Source organism: Symphalangus syndactylus, chromosome 12 (assembly GCF_028878055.3).
Source record: "Symphalangus syndactylus isolate Jambi chromosome 12, NHGRI_mSymSyn1-v2.1_pri, whole genome shotgun sequence".
Classification (NCBI taxonomy): Eukaryota; Metazoa; Chordata; class Mammalia; order Primates; family Hylobatidae; genus Symphalangus; species Symphalangus syndactylus.
In genome coordinates this window covers 81,126,480-81,149,967 of record NC_072441.2, presented here as the reverse complement: position 1 = coordinate 81,149,967, position 23,488 = coordinate 81,126,480, and the positions used below count along the sequence as shown (strand labels likewise).

The window sequence follows — 23,488 nt, the reverse complement described above, 5'->3', positions numbered from 1 at the left end:
TTGATCTCCAAACGTACGGGTAACGTAACTTAGGCTATTTCTTGTGAACGCCTATATTAAAGAAAAATGATACTTAAAACCAACCAATCAGAAGCCACCAGCTACCTTAAAATTATGCAACTAGGGACTTTCAGCAGGATAGACTGAGTAAGAAAATGGTGTAACAGCAACCAATCAAATATTTTCTTCACTTTACTTTTGTATTTGCTTTATAAAAGCTTTCGCCTTGTGTTCTCTTGACAGAGCCCTTAAACCACTTTTCGGTTTCATGAATTGCTGTTTGCTCAAATAAACTCTTTAAAATTGTATTATACCTCAGTTTACTTTTTTTTTTTTTTTTTGAGACGGAGTCTCGCTCTGTTGCCTAGGCTGGAGTGCAGTGGCACGATCTCTGCTCACTGCAAGCTCCGCCTCCCGAGTTCATGCCATTCTCCTGCCTCAGCCTCCCAAGTAGCTGGGACTACAGGCGCCCACCACCACTCCCGGCTAATTTTTTGTGTTTTTTAGTAGAGACGGGGTTTCACCGTGTTAGCCAGGATGATCTCGATCTCCTGACCTTGTGATCCACCTGCCTCGGCCTCCCAAAGTGCTGGGATTACAGGCATGAGCCACTACACCGGGCCCTCAATTTACTTTTAACAGTCCCCACATGTGGAAAGCAGAGAAGAAATGAAGTCCAGTCCCACTGCTTGATACTGGTTTCCGGACTCATCAGAGAGCCGAAGAAGAAGGGAAAACTTACAGCGACCCAGCAGAAAACTGATGTCCTTGTATTTAAGGAGCTCCTTACCTTGAAGCATCTGTGAGTCCCTGCCTAAATAGCTCTGGTTCTTGGAGCTTGGAAAAGGCAGGAAAGAGATAAAAATGTTGTCACCTTTAGAGGGAGTACTGTGAGATGTCCTCTCCTCCCTGGAGAGGAGAGTTAAAAGTTAAAACACAGGTTCACCTGCCTTAGGGAGCCACAGGACAAGGAGGGAAGCCCAGCCCTGCTCCTCAGAAATCCCCCAGGATGGTGTAATACCCATATCCCCTGAACTCAGGAAGTCCTTACCCAAGGCCTATATGCTGCCTGTGCCTATGGAGTATCCCTGATCCCAATGCAGAGGGCTGGTAATACAGGGTCTACAATTTATAGGGATTCAAACTGCCTTTTCTTCAGGGACTCCATGCCAGATGTGGAAAGAGGAAGCACATCTGGTTGGTTCCAGGAGGAAAGGACACAAAAAAGCATGATAGGAGAGAGGATAGCCTGAGAATACTAATATTGAAGGATTGAAGTGTTAAAATGGTGTGAAAGTAGAGGACATATTAGGGAAGCTTCCTGGAAATGGAAGAGGCTGACTGATATTCATCCAGAATCCAAACCTCAGGACAGACAATCAGAAGGACCTCTAGAAGCACAGAGGCAGGGTGTCTTTCACAGAGTTGGACATTGTTTCCAAGCTCTTGACACCTGGGATGAACACTGGTGTGTTTGTGTGTATGTGTGTTTGGGTGTGTGTGTGTTTGCATGTGTGTGTCTGAAATTTATGACTCCATTTGTATAGGCAGTGGCAAGAACAGAAACTCTTTGAGGTCCATTTGCAGAAGTGAGCTTAAAGGTTTATTTGTACTAGAGCAGTCTGCATTTTAAAAGTATAAGCTACATGGAGTCATTTTGCTATGTTTGCTGAAGGAGGAGCATGGTAAAATTCTTTGGGAGAATAGCTGGGGAGAGAGCGAGGGTATCAGGAAGAAGGAGGGTGACAGCTGAGTAGGATAATGTCTGTCTTCCTTAATAACCAGGGTTATTAAGTCATCATTGCTCCACTTCGGTCCTCCCTTCCACATCTGGCCTTTATGATGGAGGGTTGGGACTGCCAACCCCATTTCTCTTTGCCGGAGGTTTCCTGAAGTCTCCGCCAGTAGGCGGAGCTAGAGAGAACTTGGAGACTGGCAGAGTGACAAGGACCAGGCTTCCTTAGATTCCCTTAGAATTCTCCAAGTCACCCCAATATTACTTCTCACCCCAGCAGGAGCAATTTATCCCAGTAGCAACAGTGTGGTTCCAGTGTGCAGTTTTTCCTGCTCACAAAACCAACCTTGTTGGGTTCTCATGGAGACAGACCCTAGGGCCAGCACTGGCTTGCACCCCTCCTCAGAAGCCTGAGTCCAGACACACAAGGCCCCTCCTCTGAGCTCAGGGACCCCGGAACCCACGAGAAGGGCCCCTTTCCTAGAGACCTGAGTTTCAGTTCATGGGCCACTGCTCCAAGTTTCTAAGTTTTGATAGTTTCAAGACACTCCCTTTCCCTGCCATTGGTAACATGGTGGCAATGACAGTTACCGCCTCCGTGAGCTCTTTTTGTCTTCTATTGGTCTTTTCAGTTCTCTGATGCCATGTAAGCAATTCTTTATGTAAACTTTTGTCTATTAAAGTACATCTCATAATTCTCTTTCCTGACTTGACCCTGACTGAGGCACTGAGGGGTGATGGTCAGCTCTGGTGAGGACCAGGAGTTGAAGGAGTTAAGCAAGCCATGCTGCTTCAAGGCCCAGATAACTGGGTGATGGAGCTGAGATCAGACATGCTTATTCCCCCCGGCACATTTACAGACAAGAGTAATGCAGTCTAGAAAAAGATGATGAGCAGATTTTTTGTTTTATTGTTTCATGAACAATGGAGATTGCCAAGGAAATCAGGGGAATGAGGCAAGGACTTCTATTTGGTGTTCCCAGGCCAGGTACACAGATGGAATCAGACGTCAGAAGATGAGTTCTTGTGAGAGGGCAGATTTCTGGATTCTAGGTCAGAGGAATCTTCCAGGACAGAGTGTGAAATCTTTACTAAAATGTCCCAGCAACACAGTCAGTCCTAAGGAAGATGAAGTTGCCCCTTTCATGCCTCTAAATCCACTCTTCTAGGCACAGGGTCCACTTCAGCAGCAGCCTCCAGAGTGCTGGCCACTGCCTCCTCCACAGCAGCTGGAGCCCGCTGAGGGCTGGCTGCAGCAGTCAGAGCTCTGGGGTCTGTGACGGTGGGACCTGCGGCGCCTGTGGTGGCTCAGGCAACAATCACCTCCCCCAGAGCTGCAGCAGCCACCACCCCCAGAGCTGCAGCAGCCTCCAGAGCTGGAGCCACAGCAGCCTCCGGAGCTGACACTGCAGCAGGAAGAGACTGGGGGGCACTTAGGGGGACACTTTGGGGGGCACTTTGGGGTGGGGCACTTGGGAGGGCACTTGGGGGTGCACTTGGGAGGGGGCTGGCACTGCTGCTGGCTCTGCTGGCAGGACATCTTGGTGGCGGGTGTTCAGGAGCTGAAGGAGAGTCAGACAGCAAGTTAGATGTAGGCAGAGGCCACCCCTGCCTATTCTTGTCCTTTCTGCATTATTTCTAGACCCTTCATTTTGAAAGCCTTATATCAAACATAGGAAAATCACCTCTAATGTTTTTATCACTCTCAATGTTTACCAAGTGCTTTCATTCATGGATTCTCATTTCAAACCTTATTTGAGATGTTGTCATGCAATATATAATCTCCAAATATGTAAATAAAGTTTCTGCTCATTAAAAGCTCCTAAGTGTGGGAGAGAAGTCCAGGAAATAAACTGGCTCCAGGCCAGCATTCATTCTATCACATCACCAAGAATTCTGAGAATGTTCAATGTTGAGACCAGTCTAGAGATGAAAATCTCTTTAAGGAAAAATCAAAATAAATTTCTATTGGAAGAACTGATATATTTCAGTTTGCAGAAATAGAGAAAACTATAACCGCAAAGGATGTTGGAGTCAATTTGTTCCAACCAACTCAACATATAAATAAAGAAACTGAAGCCAAAAGAGGTAACTTCACCGGCCCAAAGTTATTCACTAGCATGTCACATTTGTTCCTGGGTCCCCTGGTTCCCATCCTGGACTCTGCCCTTTAGCACATGCTGCCTCCCCAGGCCTGTCCCCACGCGCTGTCACATGGCTTCTAAACTCCAGTATGTACTCAGTTTTCCACTACAGATCTTCTTGTTGGCATCTAACAAGATCCACAGGTGTCTCTGATCCTTTCTTCCTCTAAGTAGCAGTGTTCTCAGCATATCTTTTCTAAAAGTGAGTATGTCTCTATTTCCAAAATTATATTCCCACTATGCAGCCCACTCCAGCATAATCCAGTGGCCAATGTGTTTATTCTCTAAAACCAGAGAAACACACTGAGCAATTGAAAATAATTTGGTTCCTCTAAATCTGTGTCATACAGCCCTCTAGATCTTACCAGTTCTTCTTAATCTCTCTCACTCCACCCCACCCCTCTACCTCCTCTTTCCAATTTTCTGCCCCCACCCCATTCCTTGCCAATCACAATTCCAGGCCCCTGGGGCCCTGCCTAGACTCTTCTCCTGCCCTGGTCTGAGTATCCATTCCCTCCTTCCCTGACCTGGGCATCCCTCTGTGGAAGCCCCTGCTCCTTTTTCCAGGGCACACTTACCAGGATCACAGGAAGCACAGGGTTCTTCAGCACCACAGGAGGTGAGTGGATGGGATGCTCTGGCCCTGAGCCCTTTTATTTTGTCCTTGGGTGCTGCCTCCAGCAGTGAGACAGGGCCTGGGCATGAGAGGACCTGCCTCCCGACACCCACATAGGTCTTGTGATGAGTGGTGACTGGCAGTTCTGCACATACCATCCTTCATTGGTGTTCAGGGGAGCTGCTTTCATCTAGGAAAGAGCTTGGTGGAAATGGGGGCTTGTGGTGGGTGAAAATGGACATCATGTTTCCTGGAGTCCTCAGTAGCCTATTTCCTATGAAGATGGCTCTCTTCACAGTCTTGTAGTCACACTTATGAATTCTGCAAAAACAACTTTTCCCTTCTATCCTCGATACTAATTTTCTATCTAGGCCTTTGAGTCCAGATAGCTTGGTTAAAAATCCACATGCCTGCATTTTGGAGTTTGTCCATGTGCATAGGCGCATGTGTGTGCATCATAGTAGTTAAGTAAAGAGGCCTTGGAGATCCTGGCAAAGTACTCAATATTTTTGGCCATTGGCTTTCTGATGTTTTAAATGAAGATAATAAGAGAAATATCTTTTCTGCAGGATTTACAAATTAATTAAGATAGCAAAGGGGAAGTAGCTGAAATAGTATGCGGCATGTGGTTATAATCAGGAAATGGATGGATAGGTAGATAGAGATAGATATAGATAGATAGATAGATAGACAGAAAGAAAGAAAAATAGAGGCAAATCTGAGATTTTAATGGACATTGGGAATTTTTAAAGTCACAGGTGCCTTTTACGTTAGGTGGCTCTTATTAAAACTAAAGGCCATTTTTTTCCTCCTACATACCTCAGTGAATTGGGCTTTCTGAAGTTAGATTCAGAATGGTTATAAGAAAAGAAGACTAAAGAATGTATATTGCCCCAAATTATAGCATAAAAGAATTTGCAGTTTCCTGAGGAAAAGCTGAAGGGATGAGGTAAAATAAAGATGAGAAGGGTGAAGAGAAGAGAACAGCCAATGAGGTGGCTTTGAACTGTGACTTGGAGTGGTGTAGTTGATATAGACAAGAATAGACATAGTCAATATTTAATTTGAAATTATTGGCTTTGTTGCAATATACATTTCCTGGGTTTAATTTCCCAGTTTCCCATGCTCAAAACTAACCAAATGCAAAATCTAAAAGTGAAAAACCAATATTTGAAAAATAAATGTGGTCAAAATCATATATAACATCAAAAAATTATTGGATGGTTTAAGCAGATTATAAGTTGCAGAAGAACAGATCAGTGAACTTGAAGAAATTGTTCAAACTGAACTGAAGAAAGGGAAAATTATTTTAAAAAATGAACAGATGAACAGTGACCAGTTGAATAATATCAAACATTCTAGCACCCATGTATTTAGAGTTTCAGGAAGAGAACTACAAACCACTGCTCAATGAAACAAAAGAGGACACAAACAAATGGAAGAATATTCCATGCTCATGGGTAGGAAGAATCAATATCATGAAAATGGCCATACTGCCCAAGGTAATTTATAGATTCAATGCCATCCCCATCAAGCTACAAATGACTTTCTTCACAGAATTGGAAAAATCTACTTTAAAGTTCATATGGAACCAAAAAAGAGCCCACATTGCCAAGTCAATCCTAAGCCAAAAGAACAAAGCTGGAAGCATCACGCTACCTGACTTCAAACAATACTAAAAGGCTACAGTAACCAAAACAGCATGGTACTGGTACCAAAACAGAGATATAGACCAATGGAACAGAACAGAGCCCTCAGAAATAATGCCACATGTCTACAACTATCTGATCTTTAACAAACCTGACAAAAACAAGCAATGGGGAAAGGATTCTTTATTTAATAAATGGTGCTGGGAAAACTGGCTAGCCATATGTAGAAAGCTGAAACTGGATCCCTTCCTTACACCTTATACAAAAATTAATTCAATATGGATTAAAGACTTATATGTTAGACCTAAAACCATAAAAACCCTAGAAGAAAACCTAGGCAATACCATTCAGGACATAGGCATGGGCAAGGATTTCATGTCTAAAACACCAAAAGCAATGGCAACAAAAGCCAAAATTGACAAATGGCATCTAATTAAACTAAAGAGCTTCTGCACAGCAAAAGAAATTACCATCAGAGTGAACAGGCAACCTACAGAATGGGAGAAAATTTTTGCAACCTACTCATCTGACAAAGGGCTAATATCCAGAATCTACAATGAACTCAAACAAATTTACAAGAAAAAAACAAACAACCCCATCAAAAAGTGGGCAAAGGATATGAACAGACACTTCCCAAAAGAAGACATTTATGCAGCCAAAAAACACATGAAAATATGCTCATCATCACTGGCCATCAGAAAAATGCAAATCAAAACCACAATGAGATATCATCTCACACCAGTTAGAATGGCCATCATTAAAAAGTCAGGAAACAACAGGTGCTGCAGAGGATATGGAGAAATAGGAACGCTTTTACACTGTTGGTGGGAATGTAAACTAGTTCAACCATTGTGGAAGTCAGCGTGGCGATTCCTCAAGGATCTAGAACTAGAAATACCATTTGACCCAGCCATCCCATTACTGGGTATATATCTAAAGGATTATAAAACATGCTGCTATAAAGACACATGCACATGTATGTTTATTGTGGCACTATTCACAATAGCAAAGAGTTGGAACCAACCCAAATATCCAACAACAATAGACTGGATTAAGAAAATGTGGCACATATACACCATGGAATACTATGCAGCCATAAAAACTGATGAGTTCATGTCCTTTGTAGGGACATGGATGAAGCTGGAAACCATAATTCTCAGCAAACTATCGCAAGGACAAAAAACCAAACACCGCATGTTCTCACTCATAGGTGGGAATTGAACAATGAGAACACATGGACACAGGAAGGAGAACTTCACACACTGGGGCCTGTTGTGGGGTAGGGGGAGTGGGGAGGGATAGCATTAGGAGATATACCTAACGTTAAATGACGAGTTAATGGGTGCAGCACACCAACATGGCACATGTATACATACGTAACAAACCTGCATGTTGTGCACATGTACCCTAAAACTTAAAGTATAATAAAAAAATAGAATGGGGGAGAAACAACATATTTTTAAATAATGGTCAAAAATTTTCCAAAAGTGTTAAAAACTATTAACCCATAGAGCCAAGAAATTAATAAATCCCAAGCAAGATAAATACATAGTAAGCCAATAAATGGTACTACCCGTCCAGAAAGAGGATACCAATTAATTAGTCTTGGAAGACTGGTGGAAGAGAGAGGGATTCTGAGGGAGGGTGTCTGGGAAAGGTTTGTTAAGGGCATCTGATAGGATACAGGCTTAAGGGGTGGTGAGGTTTAGATAGCTTAGAGAGATGGAGATGGTAGGGAGTAGGGAGGTATGTGGACGGCAGGAGGGGCAGGTGGTCTTCTGTGGTTGGAATGCAGGGCATGTGAGAGGAGGGTTTGAGCCCAGTTGTACCACTCATTAGCTGAGAAGTGTTGACTCAGGCAATTTTTCTGGCACTCAGTTCCCACATCTATAAAATGTGGCTGAAAATATGTCCACCTGTCTGGATCACACTGAGGATTAAATGAGATAAGCTATTTAAAATACTCAGTATATTATAAAACACTAAAAATATATTTGCTTTTGGCAGTGAAATATTCACCTGGAGAAAAGGGGGATGATTGTCTTGGGGAACGGCCTGTTTGATGAAGGAGGTGGGCCACAAGGGTTATTCAAGCCCAGGCAGGAGCAGAGACTGAATGAGCCACAGGGACGCACATGTAGGGATGCTTGTGGTCAGCAGGGGCAGGCAGGAAGCTTCAAGGAGGAGGAATTGAAGCGGTGGTGGGATATGGAATAGCAGAGAGGACATGGATGGGGCGAATTGGAAAAATGCCTTAAGCAAAACACTGAATCTAGAGGAAGTATAAGATCTGGGGGAAGGAAGTCCAGATGCCAGAGTGAGGGTGGGGTTAAGCACAGCAAGTTCAGCAGCCATCACAGACAGTCATCAGTGTATTGATGCCACTCAGCCAGTGTGCCACCAGCACGGCTCCTTAGTTCACCAGAGAGAGAGGAAATACGAGACAGGGGAGGCTTTGCAGTCAATCAGAAATACTATTTAGGCTCGAATTGGGATTGGGTCCTTAGTCACTGAAAGGTGCCCTTCCTTGACCTGGCCTGAATGTGAAATCTGGATTGAGCAATAAGTTAATTAATCCATCATTTCCACAGCATTTCATCAGCATTCTTCTGAGGTTTGTTTTGTTCAGTGAGAAATCCAGGAGGTGTCTCCAGTGAGTATTTCTCAGCCCCTTCTTCCACACATCTAGCTCAGTACTTCTCCCCTTTTTATACTGTCTAGGATGCTTGCCCAGGTCGTCTTCTTTGCTATATATGTTCTTATTTCCAGATTAGTTGTATGTTTTGATTTATTATATAATTTTTTAAAAATATGCCCAATGTTTATTTGTTTTTCTCTGCTAGAATTTAAACTCCTTGAAAGTAAGGATCTTGTTTTGTTCACTGATCTATCCCAATCATCCAAAATACTGTCTGGCACATAATAAATATTCAATTAACAATGACTAAATATTTGTTAAATGCATGGATGAACAACATGTTTCATTTCCAAACAGTTCTGACTATTACTGTTTCTTTATTTCTAGCCAGAATCTTCTTACAGTTTCCATGTATTGAAACTGAGCTCTTTGTTTTACCAAAAAAGCTGATTCTTTTTCTAAATGCAAGCACTATAAATAATGCAAGATGGAAGCATGCTAGTCCTTTCAAAACGTACTGTTACTCTTCCTTCCACAGGGCGGTAGATCAAGTTTTGGAGCAAGATTAACCTAGGCTTGAATTCCATCACTATCAGGTCTTAGATGTGTGACCAGATAAGCTAGTTAACCTCTCTAGATTTTGTGTCTTCTAATGTCGGCAAAATGGAGTGAATGATGTCACCTTTCCAAGTTGTGAGCATGAGGAATTATTTCCCACCTCAGATGGTGGCTGGCACATAGTAGATCACTATCCTCCAGCCCCACACATTTGACCTGAGCTGACCACAGTGCTCAGGTGTTCCCATATCTGTGCCAAGCAGAATGACCCCATCACACAGAGCTATTCAGAACAGGAGTTCATTGCCATTTGGCACAATCTCACTCTTGGCCCACACTAAGATTCTAATCAACCAAAATTTCTTCACGTGTGCAATTGTGCATATACCCACTCATCTTCTGCAAGTGTGGCTAATCTTTAATGTACATTAAAACTTAATATTTACCTTAATTACATTTTATCTTGTCAGATTAAATTCACTATTCTTGCCCATGTTAAATCAGAATGTTACTCTTCAATTCTCCTTCATGACTTGAAGTAACCTGAAATTTAGGCCAGTTTCTTTTCAAGTTTCTCCCCAAGGTGCTGATAAAAAGTTCATTACAACAGGGCTGAGAATGGAGTCCTGGGACCAGCATAAAACTTCCATATAGTGTTAGGAACCAGGAAGGATATTTAACTAATGAGGACCTACTCCTCACCGGGCTGTCTGTCACTAAGTCAATGATGCTGATAGCATGCCTGCTGTTATCTCTGAGAGGGCAGAAGGCTCCCCTCTCTCCTCCATCATCAGATAACTGCCACTCATTTGTCTCATCTCTGACTTGTAGTTGCCTCCTTTAGGCCCTGGACTTGCTAAACTGCCCCTTTTGTGGGTTTCCATGGTACTCTGAGCCTCCCGTATTGAAGTTCTCACCATATTATTGTCTGCATTGCTCACTAGTGTATCTCCAGCATCAATACCAGTTCCTGGAAGATAGCAGAGCCTCCATAAATATTTGTCAAGTGAATGGATGTGTTGACGCAAGTTCATAAGTGGTTTCCTCCCTCCCTGATGGGCATGCACTAGAGAATAGAGGAAAGTTGTGGATCTAGCTCAGGGTTCCTACGACAAGATGTGATGGGTAGATTTGGCACAGCTTGGGTTATTCCTAGGCCCCTAGATAGGTCTAACTTAGCCTTCCAGAACAGGAAACACCATCTTTTGGAGGAATGAGCTGGATGGTCTCTGGTGATGAGAAGCACGTAGATCATCAGGCATCATCGCGTCTTCCTGACTAGTCTCAGGCATAGGCATGTGGATCCTCTAGAATCCATTCATGCCATGCCAGAATTCATGATTCCCATTACTGCTGTCTACCTATGGATTCTAATATGAACAGCTGAGCTATTCTCTGATGCATAACAGTTGTATTTGTTGATGCATTAAAGGTTGTCATAATGTGTAGGACAAACTGTGGGATGTGGAATTTCTTTCTCTTAATGTCCGGGTAATGCCTGGGTAGAGGAGAGATATACTATGGCTAGACCCCCATCTCCCATATGTCTGTAACATATGCCAGATCTTCTCATTCTGGGTGTTTTGGGTGGCAGTGAAGTTGGGGATTTAACTGTGAAAAAGAGAGAGATTCCTTCATCTTAAGGTGCTTCTAGACCAAGAGGTAGATAATTTGTGCCCCCACATGGACAATTACATAAAACCTCCTACAAGAAACAGTCAGCTCTGTCTTCACCACCACTGCCATGTCCTACTCATGCTGGGGCCAGATGTGTACAACTTTCAACCCTCCTCCTAGGCATTGAGTAAGTTTACACACCTGGGTATTCATTATAGAAATGGTTTTCACTTCTGAATGATCAGAATAATTCTCAAATAGAGGTCCCCGATTTTCATTCTGGAAGTTCAAGCTAAGTAGTTCTAGGATGTATCCTGGGATTCTGTGTCTTTAAGTGAGTACCCCAAATAATTTCACTCTAGCATACTGCCTTCAACAAAAAGGAATTTTAGATAACCCACCTGGTCTGGAAGGAAACTCTGAGAACATCTTTCATTCTACAGTGAAGATCCCACAGTGGAAAGCTTAGAAAGAGAAGAAAGATACAGAATTGCAGAAGAATGTAGGCAGGATTCCAAAGTGAGAAGCATGATCTTCAGGCCCAATCTCTCTCATGTTCTCCCCTTCTCTGGGAGCCAGGCCCCGGTTCTGAGGCAGCATGGATGTCAGGTATGGACATCTGGACTGATCACTGCCTCACACTTTGTGACTTGGCCAATTCATGGCACTTCTGAGCAACAGTTCACCAAACTCTGGTACAGAAGCTACACAACCTGTGCGCTGCCTAACATCCATGTGGGATTTGAAGAGGAGCCTCTCTGGTGGGTTTTTGAGTACATTGAAGGGCCTTATAAATGGTCTCTTTTGCTCTTTGGGGTCTTCAGCTTTGGTCCTGGAGACACTTTAAGTTTTGTTCAAGTGGTTGACACAAAAGGAAAGGTCAGAAGGCCAAGATGCCTGTCATCAGTGAAATGGTGGATGGTGGAGAGTAGAAGAGATGACAGGGATCATCAAGGCTATTGCTGAAGGACTTAGGATATCCTAAAGCATACTTCTGAGGTCACAGCCCCTGTTGCCAAATGCATTTTAAAAGCTCCAAGCTTTTCAAGCAGACAGTTAGGCACAGAGACAGACACACAAAAAGAAACATGAAAAACAGACACACACCCCTGTGTGCCTTTTTCCTCTGAGGTGTTTGTCTCTGGCTGTAGAAATGGTCTGGGGGCTGGCTCCTGCATAGCCCTGGGCAGTGGAGAACACCAAGCCATTGGGGGTTTCTTGGCTCAGCTCCAGGTTTGCCCAACCAAAGACCCCTCTATTCTACCATCATTCTGGGAACCAGAGTCTATTCCCAGGGGATGGTGCAGACTACAGAGCATCACTCATTCAATAAAGATCCTCGATGGGGACTTGCTGCCCAGACCTGGGGGAGGTCAGGACTTCTTAGAAGTGAACCCCACTTTCTCACAGCCAGTTATGTGTTTCTTCAATATTTTGAAGGAGTGAATGGTCTGCCCCCAAGCATCCCCAGACAAGGGGTTCCTTGTCTAGCAGTGTGTTTTTGAGGCTATGGGAGGGATCTAACAAGAATCCCTTCCCAAACCAGAGCTTCTAAGCTTCTCCCTACCCTGCCCTCCTCACTCCCACCCAGAGGCCTGGGTGATGGAAACCTAGAGATGCCCTATGGGGCCAAATTCAGGCCCTGCCAAGCCCCTGGGGGATGTGCCACACAGCAAATTCAACTCTAGAGTAGCTTGGATTTTAAAAGAGGAGACAGATGTGGAACTGAAATAACCCATTCAGTGATTGAGAGAACTCCAAGATTGTGTTGGGAAAATAATTGGGTTAAAACAGGAAAGATCTTTGGAAGAGGCAGGGACTGTGACTAAGATCAAAGGTTCCATGTGTGGTAGAAAAGAGTGCAGACTGGGAGTCATGAGTGGCCGCATGGCTTGGGCAAGTGCTTAAACCCTGAGTGCTTAGGTTTTTAATTCTGCAAAAGGGCAAAATAATAATGCCTGCCTGACCGAATATTATGGGAATTAGAGGATGGATAGATATGTAGATATGTGTCTGTATACACGCACACAGATATACACATACTATATATGTATATTAATATTCTGTCTGCATATGGCCTTTCACCAAACCAGTAATGACCAAATGTTCCTGGGCATCAGCAACACCAGGAGAGCTGGTTAAAAGACAGCTTGCTGGGCCTTGCTCTCAGAGTCTTTACTTCATTAGGTCTGGGGTGATGCATTTCATTTGCATTGCTAACAAGGTCCTAGGTGTTGCCGGATGCTGCTGGTTCAGGTACCGTATTTTGAGGACCTGTATACTAGGTTATGCACTGACAGTAAACAAGGTTATGTCTGTCTCTCTAACCAGGACCATCCTAGCAGACAAGCAATAAATATTGCCCAATAAATACATGAATGAATGGATTTCACATGAAGGGCCTCAGTTTTCCTTCATATGACACAGGGTTCTACTAGTTGGTTTCTGAAGTCTCCACCATCAGCCTGGCAGAACTAGATCCCTTGGGCAAGGGAGACACATACTCAGAGCCAGGCCCTGGATCTGTTTCCCAACTATGGCTCTGTAGCTGTGAGGTCCTCTTGGGCATGGACTGTGAGGAGCAGGGCAATGGATCAGACCTTCAGAGGCCCGGGCCAGAGCTGCCCTCCGTTGTCCTCCTAAGTGGAGCTTTTTCATTCTCTCTCCCTGAGGGAGGTCCTGTCCTCCAGCACCCTCACCCTCCAGAGCCACATCCCCACCCAGCATTCTTCTCACCTGCAAGGACTGAGAGGAGAGTCACTGCTATCTCTTCTTCCCCTCCAGTCTTTACCTTCATGCTGCCAAGACCACCCATGCCTAATGGAATCTGGGAGCAACTGAGGAATGCAGAGTCAGGCTCAAATGCATCCATAAAAGAAAACAGAAAGAAAAGTAAATAATTTAGTTCTTTTTTTTTTTTTTTTGAGTTGGAGTCTTGCTTGTTGCCCAGGCTGGAGAGCAGTGGCATGATCTCGGCTCACTGCAACCTCTGCTTCCTGGGTTCAAGCAATTCTCTTGCCTCAACCTCCCGAGTAGCTGGGATTACAGGTGCACATCACCACGCCCGAATAATTTTTGTGTTTTTAGTAGAGAGACGGGATTTCGCCATGTTGGTCAGGCTGGACTCGAACTATTGACCTCAGGTGATCAGCCCTCCTCGGCCTCCCAAAGTGCTGGGATTACAGGTGTGAGCCACCATGCCCGACCTAGTTCTGAAAGAAGAGGAGTATCCCCAGAGAGCCTCCAGGTGCTTCATTCTTCCCTTCCTCTGGTTCCAGAGGCAACAGGGCTGTGACTGTGGCCTTAGAGCTGGGCAAAACCCAGTTAACCAAATCCAGGCCTGAAGTCCTTTACTTCTAAACCAGGGGGCAGAGTTATTCTCCCTGTTCCCTCATCCCCTTGTCTTTTTCTTCATCCTTTCCATCTGGGGCCAAGGACACTGAGGGAAGATTGAAAACTCACAAGACAACCCACTTGGTCTAGGCTTAAAAAGCTCACACCATGGGTACAATAAACTAAAGAAGAAAGGTAATAAATTAAAATGAAAATTCATACTATGTCATATCCATCAGGATGGCTATTACCAAAACAAGACAATGAACAGAAAATAACACATGTTGACAAGAATGTGGAGAAATTAGGACTTGTACCCTGTTGGTGGGAATGTAAAATGATGTAGTCACTGTGAAAGATAGTATGGCAGTTCCTCAAAAAATTAAAAATAAAATTACCTACGATCCAGTGATCCCAATTCCAGATATCTATCCATAAGAATTGAAATTAGGGATTCACAGAAGTATTTGTATACCCATGTTCATTGCAACACTATTTACTACAAGAAAAAAGGTGAAAGCAACCTAACTGCCCATCCATCCACTGATGAACAAATAAACAAAATGTAGTATGTACATGCAATGGAATATTAGTCAGCCTTGAAGAGGAAGGAAATTATGGCACATGCTACAACTTGGATAAACCTTGAGAACATTATGCTAAGTGGAGTAAGCCAGTCATAAAAGGACAAATAATGCCTTTTTATACTTATATGAGCTGCCTAGAATGGTCAAATTGATAGAGACAGAAATGGTGGTTGCTAGGGGCTAGAAGGAGCAAGGAATGAGGAGATATTATTTAATGGATGAAGATTTAATTCAGCAAGATGAGTTCTGTGGACAGATGGTGGTGCTGGTAGCACAACAATGTGAATGTACTTAATGCCATTGAACTGAATGCTTAACTATGGTGAAGATGGTAAATTTTATGTTATGTGTATTTTACTATCACAATTTAAAATAGCAACAATAAAAACCTCATCTCAGCAAATCAAGGAATAAAAGCAGGAATGACTCAGGACTTAGGCAGTGAGTACATCATGATCTTTATTGTCACGTGGCCTCCTCTCACCTCAGTTCCTGCAGTTGAGCATCAGGACAGAACATGGTTCAAGCTGCCAACCCACAAGCCTTGCTAAGCAACAGCCAGCCCCAGGATAGACACTGAGATTTAGAGATTCTCTGACTCCACTCAGTTGGGAGTTTACAACCTAGTTGGGCAGATAAGGAAGACATGCCTGCAAAGTGAAATAACAATTCAAGAGATGTCACCAGGCAGTTACTAAGTAGTGCGGAGGATGCAGCGAGTTCTAGGAAGTCGGCACAGGTTCTTGTGAGTGAGAACAAGCAAAGAAGGCTCCAAGGGAGAGGCACTGAAAAATGGGTTGGACTTCAGAAGCTGGGGAGGAGGAGAGAAGTGGTCTAGGCAGAGTGGGGAAGAGTGAGCAGAGGCTTGGAGGCAGGGACATCTAAAGTATGGCTTGGGGAACACCCAGGCTGTGCCCAGTGGCCAGACTGGTCTGGCTAGAGCTGAGGATGTGTACAGGCAAGGAGTGACATGTGAGGCTGGAGAGGCATCTGAGACCCAGGTGTGGATCTTTGGATGATAGGCAAAGGAGTTTGGACACCACCTTCGTAATAGAGAGTCTCTGAATATCTTTGGAGAGATTCAAACAAAAGCGCACTGGAAATTGTGGAATAGGAGGAACAACATTTTCAGAGCAGGAGAGAGGGTTGTCTCAGTCACATTTCCTTTAAAAATAAGCACTCTTTGCTTCCCCTTTCACTCCAGCAAAGGCATTGCCTTGGTCTCCATGGCCATCCTGACCCCTCCGCTCTGGAAACACATCACCAGGCCCACAGCCAGTACCACTCTCTTGCCCCTGGTTATAACTGGATGGGCCACAGTAGGGAGCTTCGGTGTCTAGGCGGTGTGGACTAGACTCATGACAGCCTAGGTCTCCTGGATATGGAACTGGATTTGGGCCCCAGCATGGGCTGGGGCTGCGCCAAGGCTCCCTGCAGGGCTTCGGGCTTGGGCAGGGCGCTGGCAGGGGAATTGACTCTGGTCGTGGACGAGGCTCTGGGTGCTCACAGGGCTTCAGGCGTGGACGTGGCTCTGGAATCTCACACTGCGCTGGGCGAGGAAGGGGAACTGGCCGCGGTGTTGGACGTGGTGCTGGAAGTGGTTCTGGATACAAACAAGGTTCTGAAAGTTGTCGTGGTAGAGGACGCGGGCGTGGTTCTAGACTTATGCATGGTTCTGGGCGCAGACGTGGACGTGGAGCAGGAGGTGGACATCGCTGCAGTGGTGACTCTGGACACTGGTCAAGACGCCGTGGTGGACAGAAGCTTGGGAGCGGACGTGGCTCTACGTGTGGCCTCAGCTCAGGGCAGGAGGCACCCCAGGAGGGCTGCGGGCCACAGCTCTGGGAGCGGCGTCTGATGGGAGGAATCTCAACAGGACACCTCTGTGGGGGAACCTGCCTGGGGCAGCACGGGGAGGAAATCTCGATTCGGCACTTGGGGCCACGTCTCTGAGAGCAGCTTGAAATGGGGCGGCGAGGACAGCGACTGTTATATATGGGTTCGGAGCGGCGGGGTGGGGTGCAATAGTTAGGGATACCTTCAGAGGGTCTTAGTGGCAGGTAGCTGCTGGAGCAGGGCTCAAAACGTCTTGGTGGGGAACAGCTGCGGGGGAAAAGCTGCAGCCGCCGAGGAGGAGGAAGGCATCTGCTGGTGCTCCGAGAGCGGTGCTGTTCAGTGAAGCTCCCATAGGAGCCCTGGGTCTGGCACTGGGGTACACAGGGGCTAAATGAAGCCCGGGACCGATACTGAGGGAGACAGCTGCTGTAGGAAGGCCTCGACTGGAACTGGGGGGTGTAGTTGTTGTAAGTAGCCCTTGACTGAAACTGGGGGCCACGATTGCTGTAGGAGCCTTGATACTGGCACTGGGTGGAGAATCTTCCCTGAGTCTGGAACACTGCAGGACGCCCTCCATATATCTGGACAGGCTGAGGAGCTGGACAGGGTACATAGTTCTGGACTGGGCATTCTACATAACAAGTTTCTGTATAACAAACTGGAGCACATTCTACGAAGCAAGTCTGAACAGGTTGTGAGGCTTCGCACTGCACGTAGGACACCTCAGATTGGCATGGAGCCTGGCTTTGAACAGAGGAAGTTTGAGATTGGGATGCAGCCTGGCCCTTCACCAGGGTGGTCTTAGACTGACATGGAGCCTGGCCCTTCACCAGGGTAGTCTTAGACTGACATGGAGCCTGGCCCTTCACCTGCTTGGTCTCAGACTGGCACTTCACTTGTGTGGTCTGAGACTGGCATGGAGCCTGGTCTGTCACCTGGCAAACTTGAACTGGGCATGATGCAGGGCACTCCACAATTTGCATCTCACAAGGGGCTTGAACCACCACTTGGCTCTGGGCAAAGGGGGAGTGAGAGGAGCAGAAGGAGGGACCCTTGACGCAGCACTGTTGGAGCGGCAGGCAGCACTGGATCTGCTGCTGGTCACACATGGTCCTGATGCAGCCAGTCAAGAGTGACCTGAGGGCAGAGAGACCAGGGTCAGGAGGGTGAGAGTTGGAGAGGGGGTACCGGGACCTAGAGGAAGACACCCTGCATCTTCCCTAGCTTTTCCTCCTCCACCCTCAACTTTCACCCAAGTGTCCTGACTTAGTTGGACCCAGGATTAATCTGTTAGACCTGCCCTGGGTCTGTCAAAGGGCACATCCAGGGTTGCAGATGTCCAGGATCTCCCTGAGGGTGGACCTACCAATGCCCAGAAAAGAGGGCACTGATGACAAAAGGATTCTCCTTTCGTCTCCACACTTTCTCACATCCAATGTGGTCTGAGCAGCCCTACAGGAAGTAGAGATAACAACTTGCTCCCAAGGCTATAGCCCAAAGTGGAAACTCCATTCCCACAGGAGCTTGGATTTACTCACACATGTGCACTGGCAGTACACATAAATGTGCAAACATGTAAGAACATACATATGAGAATAAGCACTCAGCACCATCTGCATTCACATAATGTCAAAGCATTCACTGGAAAGCGGGCAGCTCAAACCCAACATTAAATGTTTGTTTCTCTATATTCAATGCTTTTAGATAAATTCATTTAAACATGACACAATGTTTTGAAATAAATTCATTTAAACATGACACAATGTTTTGAAATAAATTCATTTAAACATGACACGTGCAAAGCTTGCCCATGCAAAACACACCAGCTTTGGAAAGACTCTGACCACCATGGCAACTTGCCCAGTCAGGTTGCTGTTGCTAATCACCTGAAGTGTGACAGTCTGCAGGCCTCAGAAATGTTTTTCCCCAGTTCTTCTTAGAGGCAAGGTGGAGTTACCTAAGATGGAGTAAGCCAGAAAGTCCGAGGTTTTTAATCAGAAAACGGACATTCTGCCATACTTAAAGATCTACGCAGCTGGGGCATTGCAAACATAACGTGAGGGCTGCAGGCATACACCCTGACACCATGCTTAGCCAGGGAGAGTACAGGGCAGCCTCACTTGTCTGCTTGTGCCAGATCCCCGTGTTTTTGTGCAGGCAGCCCACTGACCAGCAAAACAAGATCATTTGACAACAGGCTCATCCAACAAACCGCCTTTCAATAAGCTCCCCAAATGCTCCTGATGAGGGTTCAAACCTTCTATTTTCAATTTATAGAGAATACCTACATATCTATTTCCCTGGGGAAGGTAACTCTTCCACACACAACTTTGCTCATAAGGTGTAAATTGCTAACATGGCTTTTCCAGAAAGATCATGAGGGAAAATGGTACCTGAGGATAAGATCAGGGTTATCAAAGGCAAATACATTGGCTTCACAGCCCTAGCTCATCTCATAAACTCTATAGCTATGCTTCTGTCTCCTAAAAGCTTACCAGTCTTTTCTCCTCAGGTTAATGCACCCCTCACCCTCCCTGGTTCCTAGCTTCTCCCTTCTTTGTGCCTCGCCACTGTGAACGTGGGCTCTCCCTGAACATCCCACCCACCCCAATCCCAGGATCCAGTTCCTAGACTCACCCTCCTCACAGGCAAGCAGTCCTTCAGGCTGAGGCATCTGGGAAGAGGGCTGTCTTTATATAAAGGATTCTGGGTCTGGCTTGGGCCATGCGACAGCTGGTTGGCATCTTCCTGGCGCATCACCCGGGCTGGCATTCCAGAAGTCGGTTCCCTCCCTGTGTGCCTGCCCTTGCCGTCACCTACACAGTGTGGGAGTGTCTTGTCTTAGTGTTGAAGCCTCAGGACTATGAAGAGCAGATTCTTATTTTCTTCCTCCTTCATTGCCCTAACAGTTTCTTCTCCATTCCTAGAAGACCTGATGGTCAGGAGGTGAGGAGTGGCAAAGATATCTTCTCTCCTAAAAGATGATTGTATCTGCCAACTTCCACTTTGCTTCAGATTCTTACCAGAGTGATATAAAAGACGAAATGTTTTCTAACTTGAAGTAATTTAAATTACTTCAAAGATAGAGGCAACTCTATAGAAGGATGAGCCCATGGGGCCAGAGGTGAGTCTAACATCCCAGGCCATGTACTTACAGCTATGCAAACTTTATAGCCAACCTGAGTATCAAATTAGTCTTCTGCAAAATAGAGATAATTAAATCTTCTTTCCTGATTGTTGTGAGGATTAAGGCAAAAAACCAAACACTGCATGTTCTCACTCATAGGTGGGAATTGAACAATGAGAACAAATGGACACAGGAAGGGGAACGTCACACACTGGGGATGGTTGTGGGGTGAGGGGATAGGGGAGGGATAGCATTAGCAGATATACCTAATGCTAAATGACGAGTTAGTGGGTGCAGCACACCAACATGGCACATGTATACATATGTAACCAACCTGCCCATTGTGCACATGTACCCTAAAACTTAAAGTATAATAAAAAATATCCATGATATTAAATGATGTTTAAAATATCCCAAATCCACTCAGGGTAAATGCTGGCCATAAGCCACAGACACTGCTGAGTCATGGGTGCCTGCTGCCTCTCCATCCTGAGCTGAGCAAGTGGATGGCTGCACAGCAGGTGCACAGTGAGTGCTGCAGAGCAGTATTTGAAGGTAGCACCAGGCAGGTAGTGCTGTGGAGTAGCCCTTAAAGGCAGCACAATGCAGGGCAGAAATAATAATCTGGCACTCTGTGAGCCACACAGAGTCAAGATGGACAGCTCTTTATGTTTTCCCTCATTATACTGTCATTAATCGTTAGTATTTAAAAATAGGGAGATTTTATTTAATATTCCAGAAATTCAGATTTTCTTCTAAAATAAAAAGATCTAGCATAGTTGAACATACCTTCCATCATCCTGATTAGCAGCTGCCCACCTTAGATAGGGCATTGCTATAGTTTGGGTGTTTATGCCTTCCAAACCTCATGCTGAAATTTGACCCCCAGTGTTGGAGATGGAGCCTAATAGGAGATGTTTGGGTTATGGGGGAGGATCCCTCATGAATAGATTAATGCCCTCTCTGGTAGGGGTGGGGGTTAAGGTCTCGCTCTATTTGTTCCTGCAAGAGCTGGTTGTTAAAAAGAGCCTGGCACCTCCCTCGCTCCTCTCCTGCTTCCTCTCTCTTCATGTGATGTCTGCACAGCCTGCTCCCCTTCACTTTCTACCATGAGTGGAGGTAGCCTGAGTCCCTCATTAGAAGCAGATGCTGATGCCATGCTTCTTGTTCAGCCTACAGAAATGTGAGCCCAATAAGCCTCTTTTTTTTTTTTCTAAATTATCCGGCTTCACGTACTCCTTTATAGTGACACATTTAGACTAAGACAGGTAAATATTTTGCCGTTCTATAATTCTCCATTATTATTTTCTATATCTACGATGTAATTCAGTGTAAGTTCCCTTATGTTATTTTACTTGTGCTTTTATTTTCCTTTGGTAAAATTAAAAGTGAAATAATCCTTCTACCTGGATTATTTCACTTGTTTATATCACCCTTCAAACCCTTTCAACAGAATCTTAAAATATTCTGACCAAGCTTGTGAGCGGAGACTTTAGATTTAGACATATTTTGGGTTGAATCTGAGCTCTAGTAACTTACTAATGGTATGAAAGCTACTTAGTTTCCATGAGCCTCAGATTCATTATCTTCTTCTAAAATGGAAAGGAGGAGGAGGAGGAAGAAGAGGGGAGATAACAGCAGGAGAAGAGAAGGAATTAGAAAATATTTCCTCCTCCAGAGTGGGACAAAATCTTCACACTGGGAATCAAATATCAACATGAAGTCTGGAAGGGATAAACACCCAAACTATAGCAATGCCCTATCTAAGGTGGGCAGCTGCTAGTAAGGATGATGGAAGGTATGTTCAACTATGCTAGATTTTTTGATTTTAGAAGGAAAGCTGAATTTCTGGAATCTTAAATAAAATCTCCCTATTTTTAAATGCTAATGATTCATGACGATATTATGAAGGCAAAACATAAAGAGCTGTCCATCTTGACTCTGTGTGGCTCACAGAATGCTCATTTATTACTTCTGCCCTGCCCTGTGCTGCCTTTAAGGGCTACTCCACAGCACTACCTGCCTGGTGCTGCCTTCAAACACTGCTCTGCAGCACTGGCTGCGCACCTGCTGTGCAGCCATCCACTTGCTCAGCTCAGGATGGAGAGGGAGCAGGCACCCATGACCCAGCTGTGCATGTGGCTTATGGCCATAGAGTTATTGTGCTAATTAAATGAGAAAACTAGTCTAAAATACTTAAAACTTAATTAGCCACTTCAGCAGAGTAAACAGACAACCCACAGAGTGGGAGAAAATCTTCACAATTTATATATCCGACAAAGGACTAATATCCAGAATCTATAAGGAACTCAAAGAAATTAGCAAGAAAAAAACAAACAATCCCATCAAAAACTTGGCTGAGGACATGAATAGACAGTTCTCAAAAGAAGACATACAAATGGCCAGCAAACATGAAAAAATGCTCAACATCACTAATGACCAGGGAAATGACCACAAAACCACGATTTGATACCACCTTACTCCTGCAAGAATGGCCATAAAAAAAAAATAATAATAATAGATGTTGGCATGGATGCGGTTAAAAGGGAACACTTCTACACTCCTAGTCGGAATGTAAACTAGTACGGCCACTGTGGGAAACAGTGTGGAGATTCCTTAAAGAATTAAAAGTAGAACTACCATTTGATCCAGTAATCCCATTGTTGGGTATCTACCCAGAGGAAAAAGAAGTCATTATACGAACAAGATACTTGCTCATGCCTGTTTATAGCAGCTCAATTCAACCAACCCAAATGCCCATCCATCAACAAGTGGATAAAGACACTGTAGTACATGTATATGATGGAATACTACTCAGCCATAAAAAGGAATGAACTAATGGCATTAGCAGCAACCTGGAGGGAATTGGAGACTATTATTCTAGGTGAAGTAACTCAGGAATGTAAAACCGAACATCATATGTTCTCACCCATAAGTGGAAGCTAAGGTATGATGATGCAAAGGCATAAGAATGATACAATGGACTTTGGGGACTCGGGGGAAAGGATGGGAAGAGGGTGAGGGATAAAAGACTACAATTTGGGTTCAATGTATACTGCTTGGGTGATGAGTGCACCAAAATCTCACAAATCATCACTAAAGAACTTACCCATGTAATCAAATACTTCCTATTTCCCAAAAACCTATGGAAATAAAAAATTTAAAAAATATAATAAATAAATCTGACACCTCACAGTTAAAAAAAACTTAATTAGCCACTTAGCTGTCTGGACTTTATTTTCCTCATATGAGGATAAAAGTGATAATACTGACTTTACCAGGTTCTCACAAAGAAACAATCAGATAATGGGTATGAAGGTGCTTTGTAACTCACAGTACATATGCCAACTATGTGCATGGAATCTGTCCCAGGGGGATGTCTGCCCAACTCAACATTATTTTGGATTCCTAGTTCTGGATCCCATCACTCATTCCAGAGGGGTCTCCAGATACCATTTAAAACTTGAGTAGGATCATAGATATTCAGAATGTCATGGCAACAAGACCCCCTAGGAATTATCTCATCCCACCTTGTCATTCTACAGATGAAGACTATAAATCTCAGACAGAGGAACCTATCTAGGGACCTGAAGCTAATGGCTGCCGTGAAGGGACTAGATTTCAGGTAGCCCAAGGCCCAGATCAAGA

At 44.7% G+C, this 23,488-nt stretch overlaps 2 protein-coding genes across 2 annotated transcripts; both read right to left on the bottom strand.

The window, feature by feature from the left end:
- Nucleotides 1–2,622: 2,622 nt before the first annotated feature.
- On the bottom strand, nucleotides 2,623–4,508 carry LOC134734702 (late cornified envelope protein 1F). Its single transcript, XM_063628062.1, has 2 exons — nucleotides 4,458–4,508; nucleotides 2,623–3,297 (listed from the first exon to the last, which is right to left on the bottom strand). The coding sequence occupies exon 2, from the start codon at nucleotides 3,273–3,275 to the stop codon at nucleotides 2,919–2,921; it is 357 nt and encodes a 118-aa protein (XP_063484132.1). The 5' UTR covers nucleotides 3,276–3,297; nucleotides 4,458–4,508; the 3' UTR covers nucleotides 2,623–2,918.
- A 10,807-nt stretch (nucleotides 4,509–15,315) lies between these two features.
- KPRP (keratinocyte proline rich protein) lies at nucleotides 15,316–19,385 on the bottom strand. The gene is made up of 3 exons (XM_063628060.1): nucleotides 19,351–19,385; nucleotides 17,571–17,850; nucleotides 15,316–17,531 (listed from the first exon to the last, which is right to left on the bottom strand). The coding sequence occupies exons 2-3, from the start codon at nucleotides 17,820–17,822 to the stop codon at nucleotides 16,044–16,046; spliced, it is 1,740 nt and encodes a 579-aa protein (XP_063484130.1). The 5' UTR covers nucleotides 17,823–17,850; nucleotides 19,351–19,385; the 3' UTR covers nucleotides 15,316–16,043.
- Between the last annotated feature and the right edge of the window lie 4,103 nt (nucleotides 19,386–23,488).

Coding starts and splice junctions, on each gene's coding strand:
- LOC134734702 (XM_063628062.1), bottom strand. CDS start 3,275: ATGTCCTGCCAGCAGAGCCAGCAGCAGTGCCAGCCCCCTCCCAAGTGC.
- KPRP (XM_063628060.1), bottom strand. CDS start 17,822: ATGTGTGACCAGCAGCAGATCCAGTGCTGCCTGCCGCTCCAACAGTGC. Junction 17,532..17,570: donor CCAAGCAGGTGAAGGGCCAG/GCTCCATGTCAG, acceptor GTGAAGGGCCAG/GCTCCATGTCAGTCTAAGAC.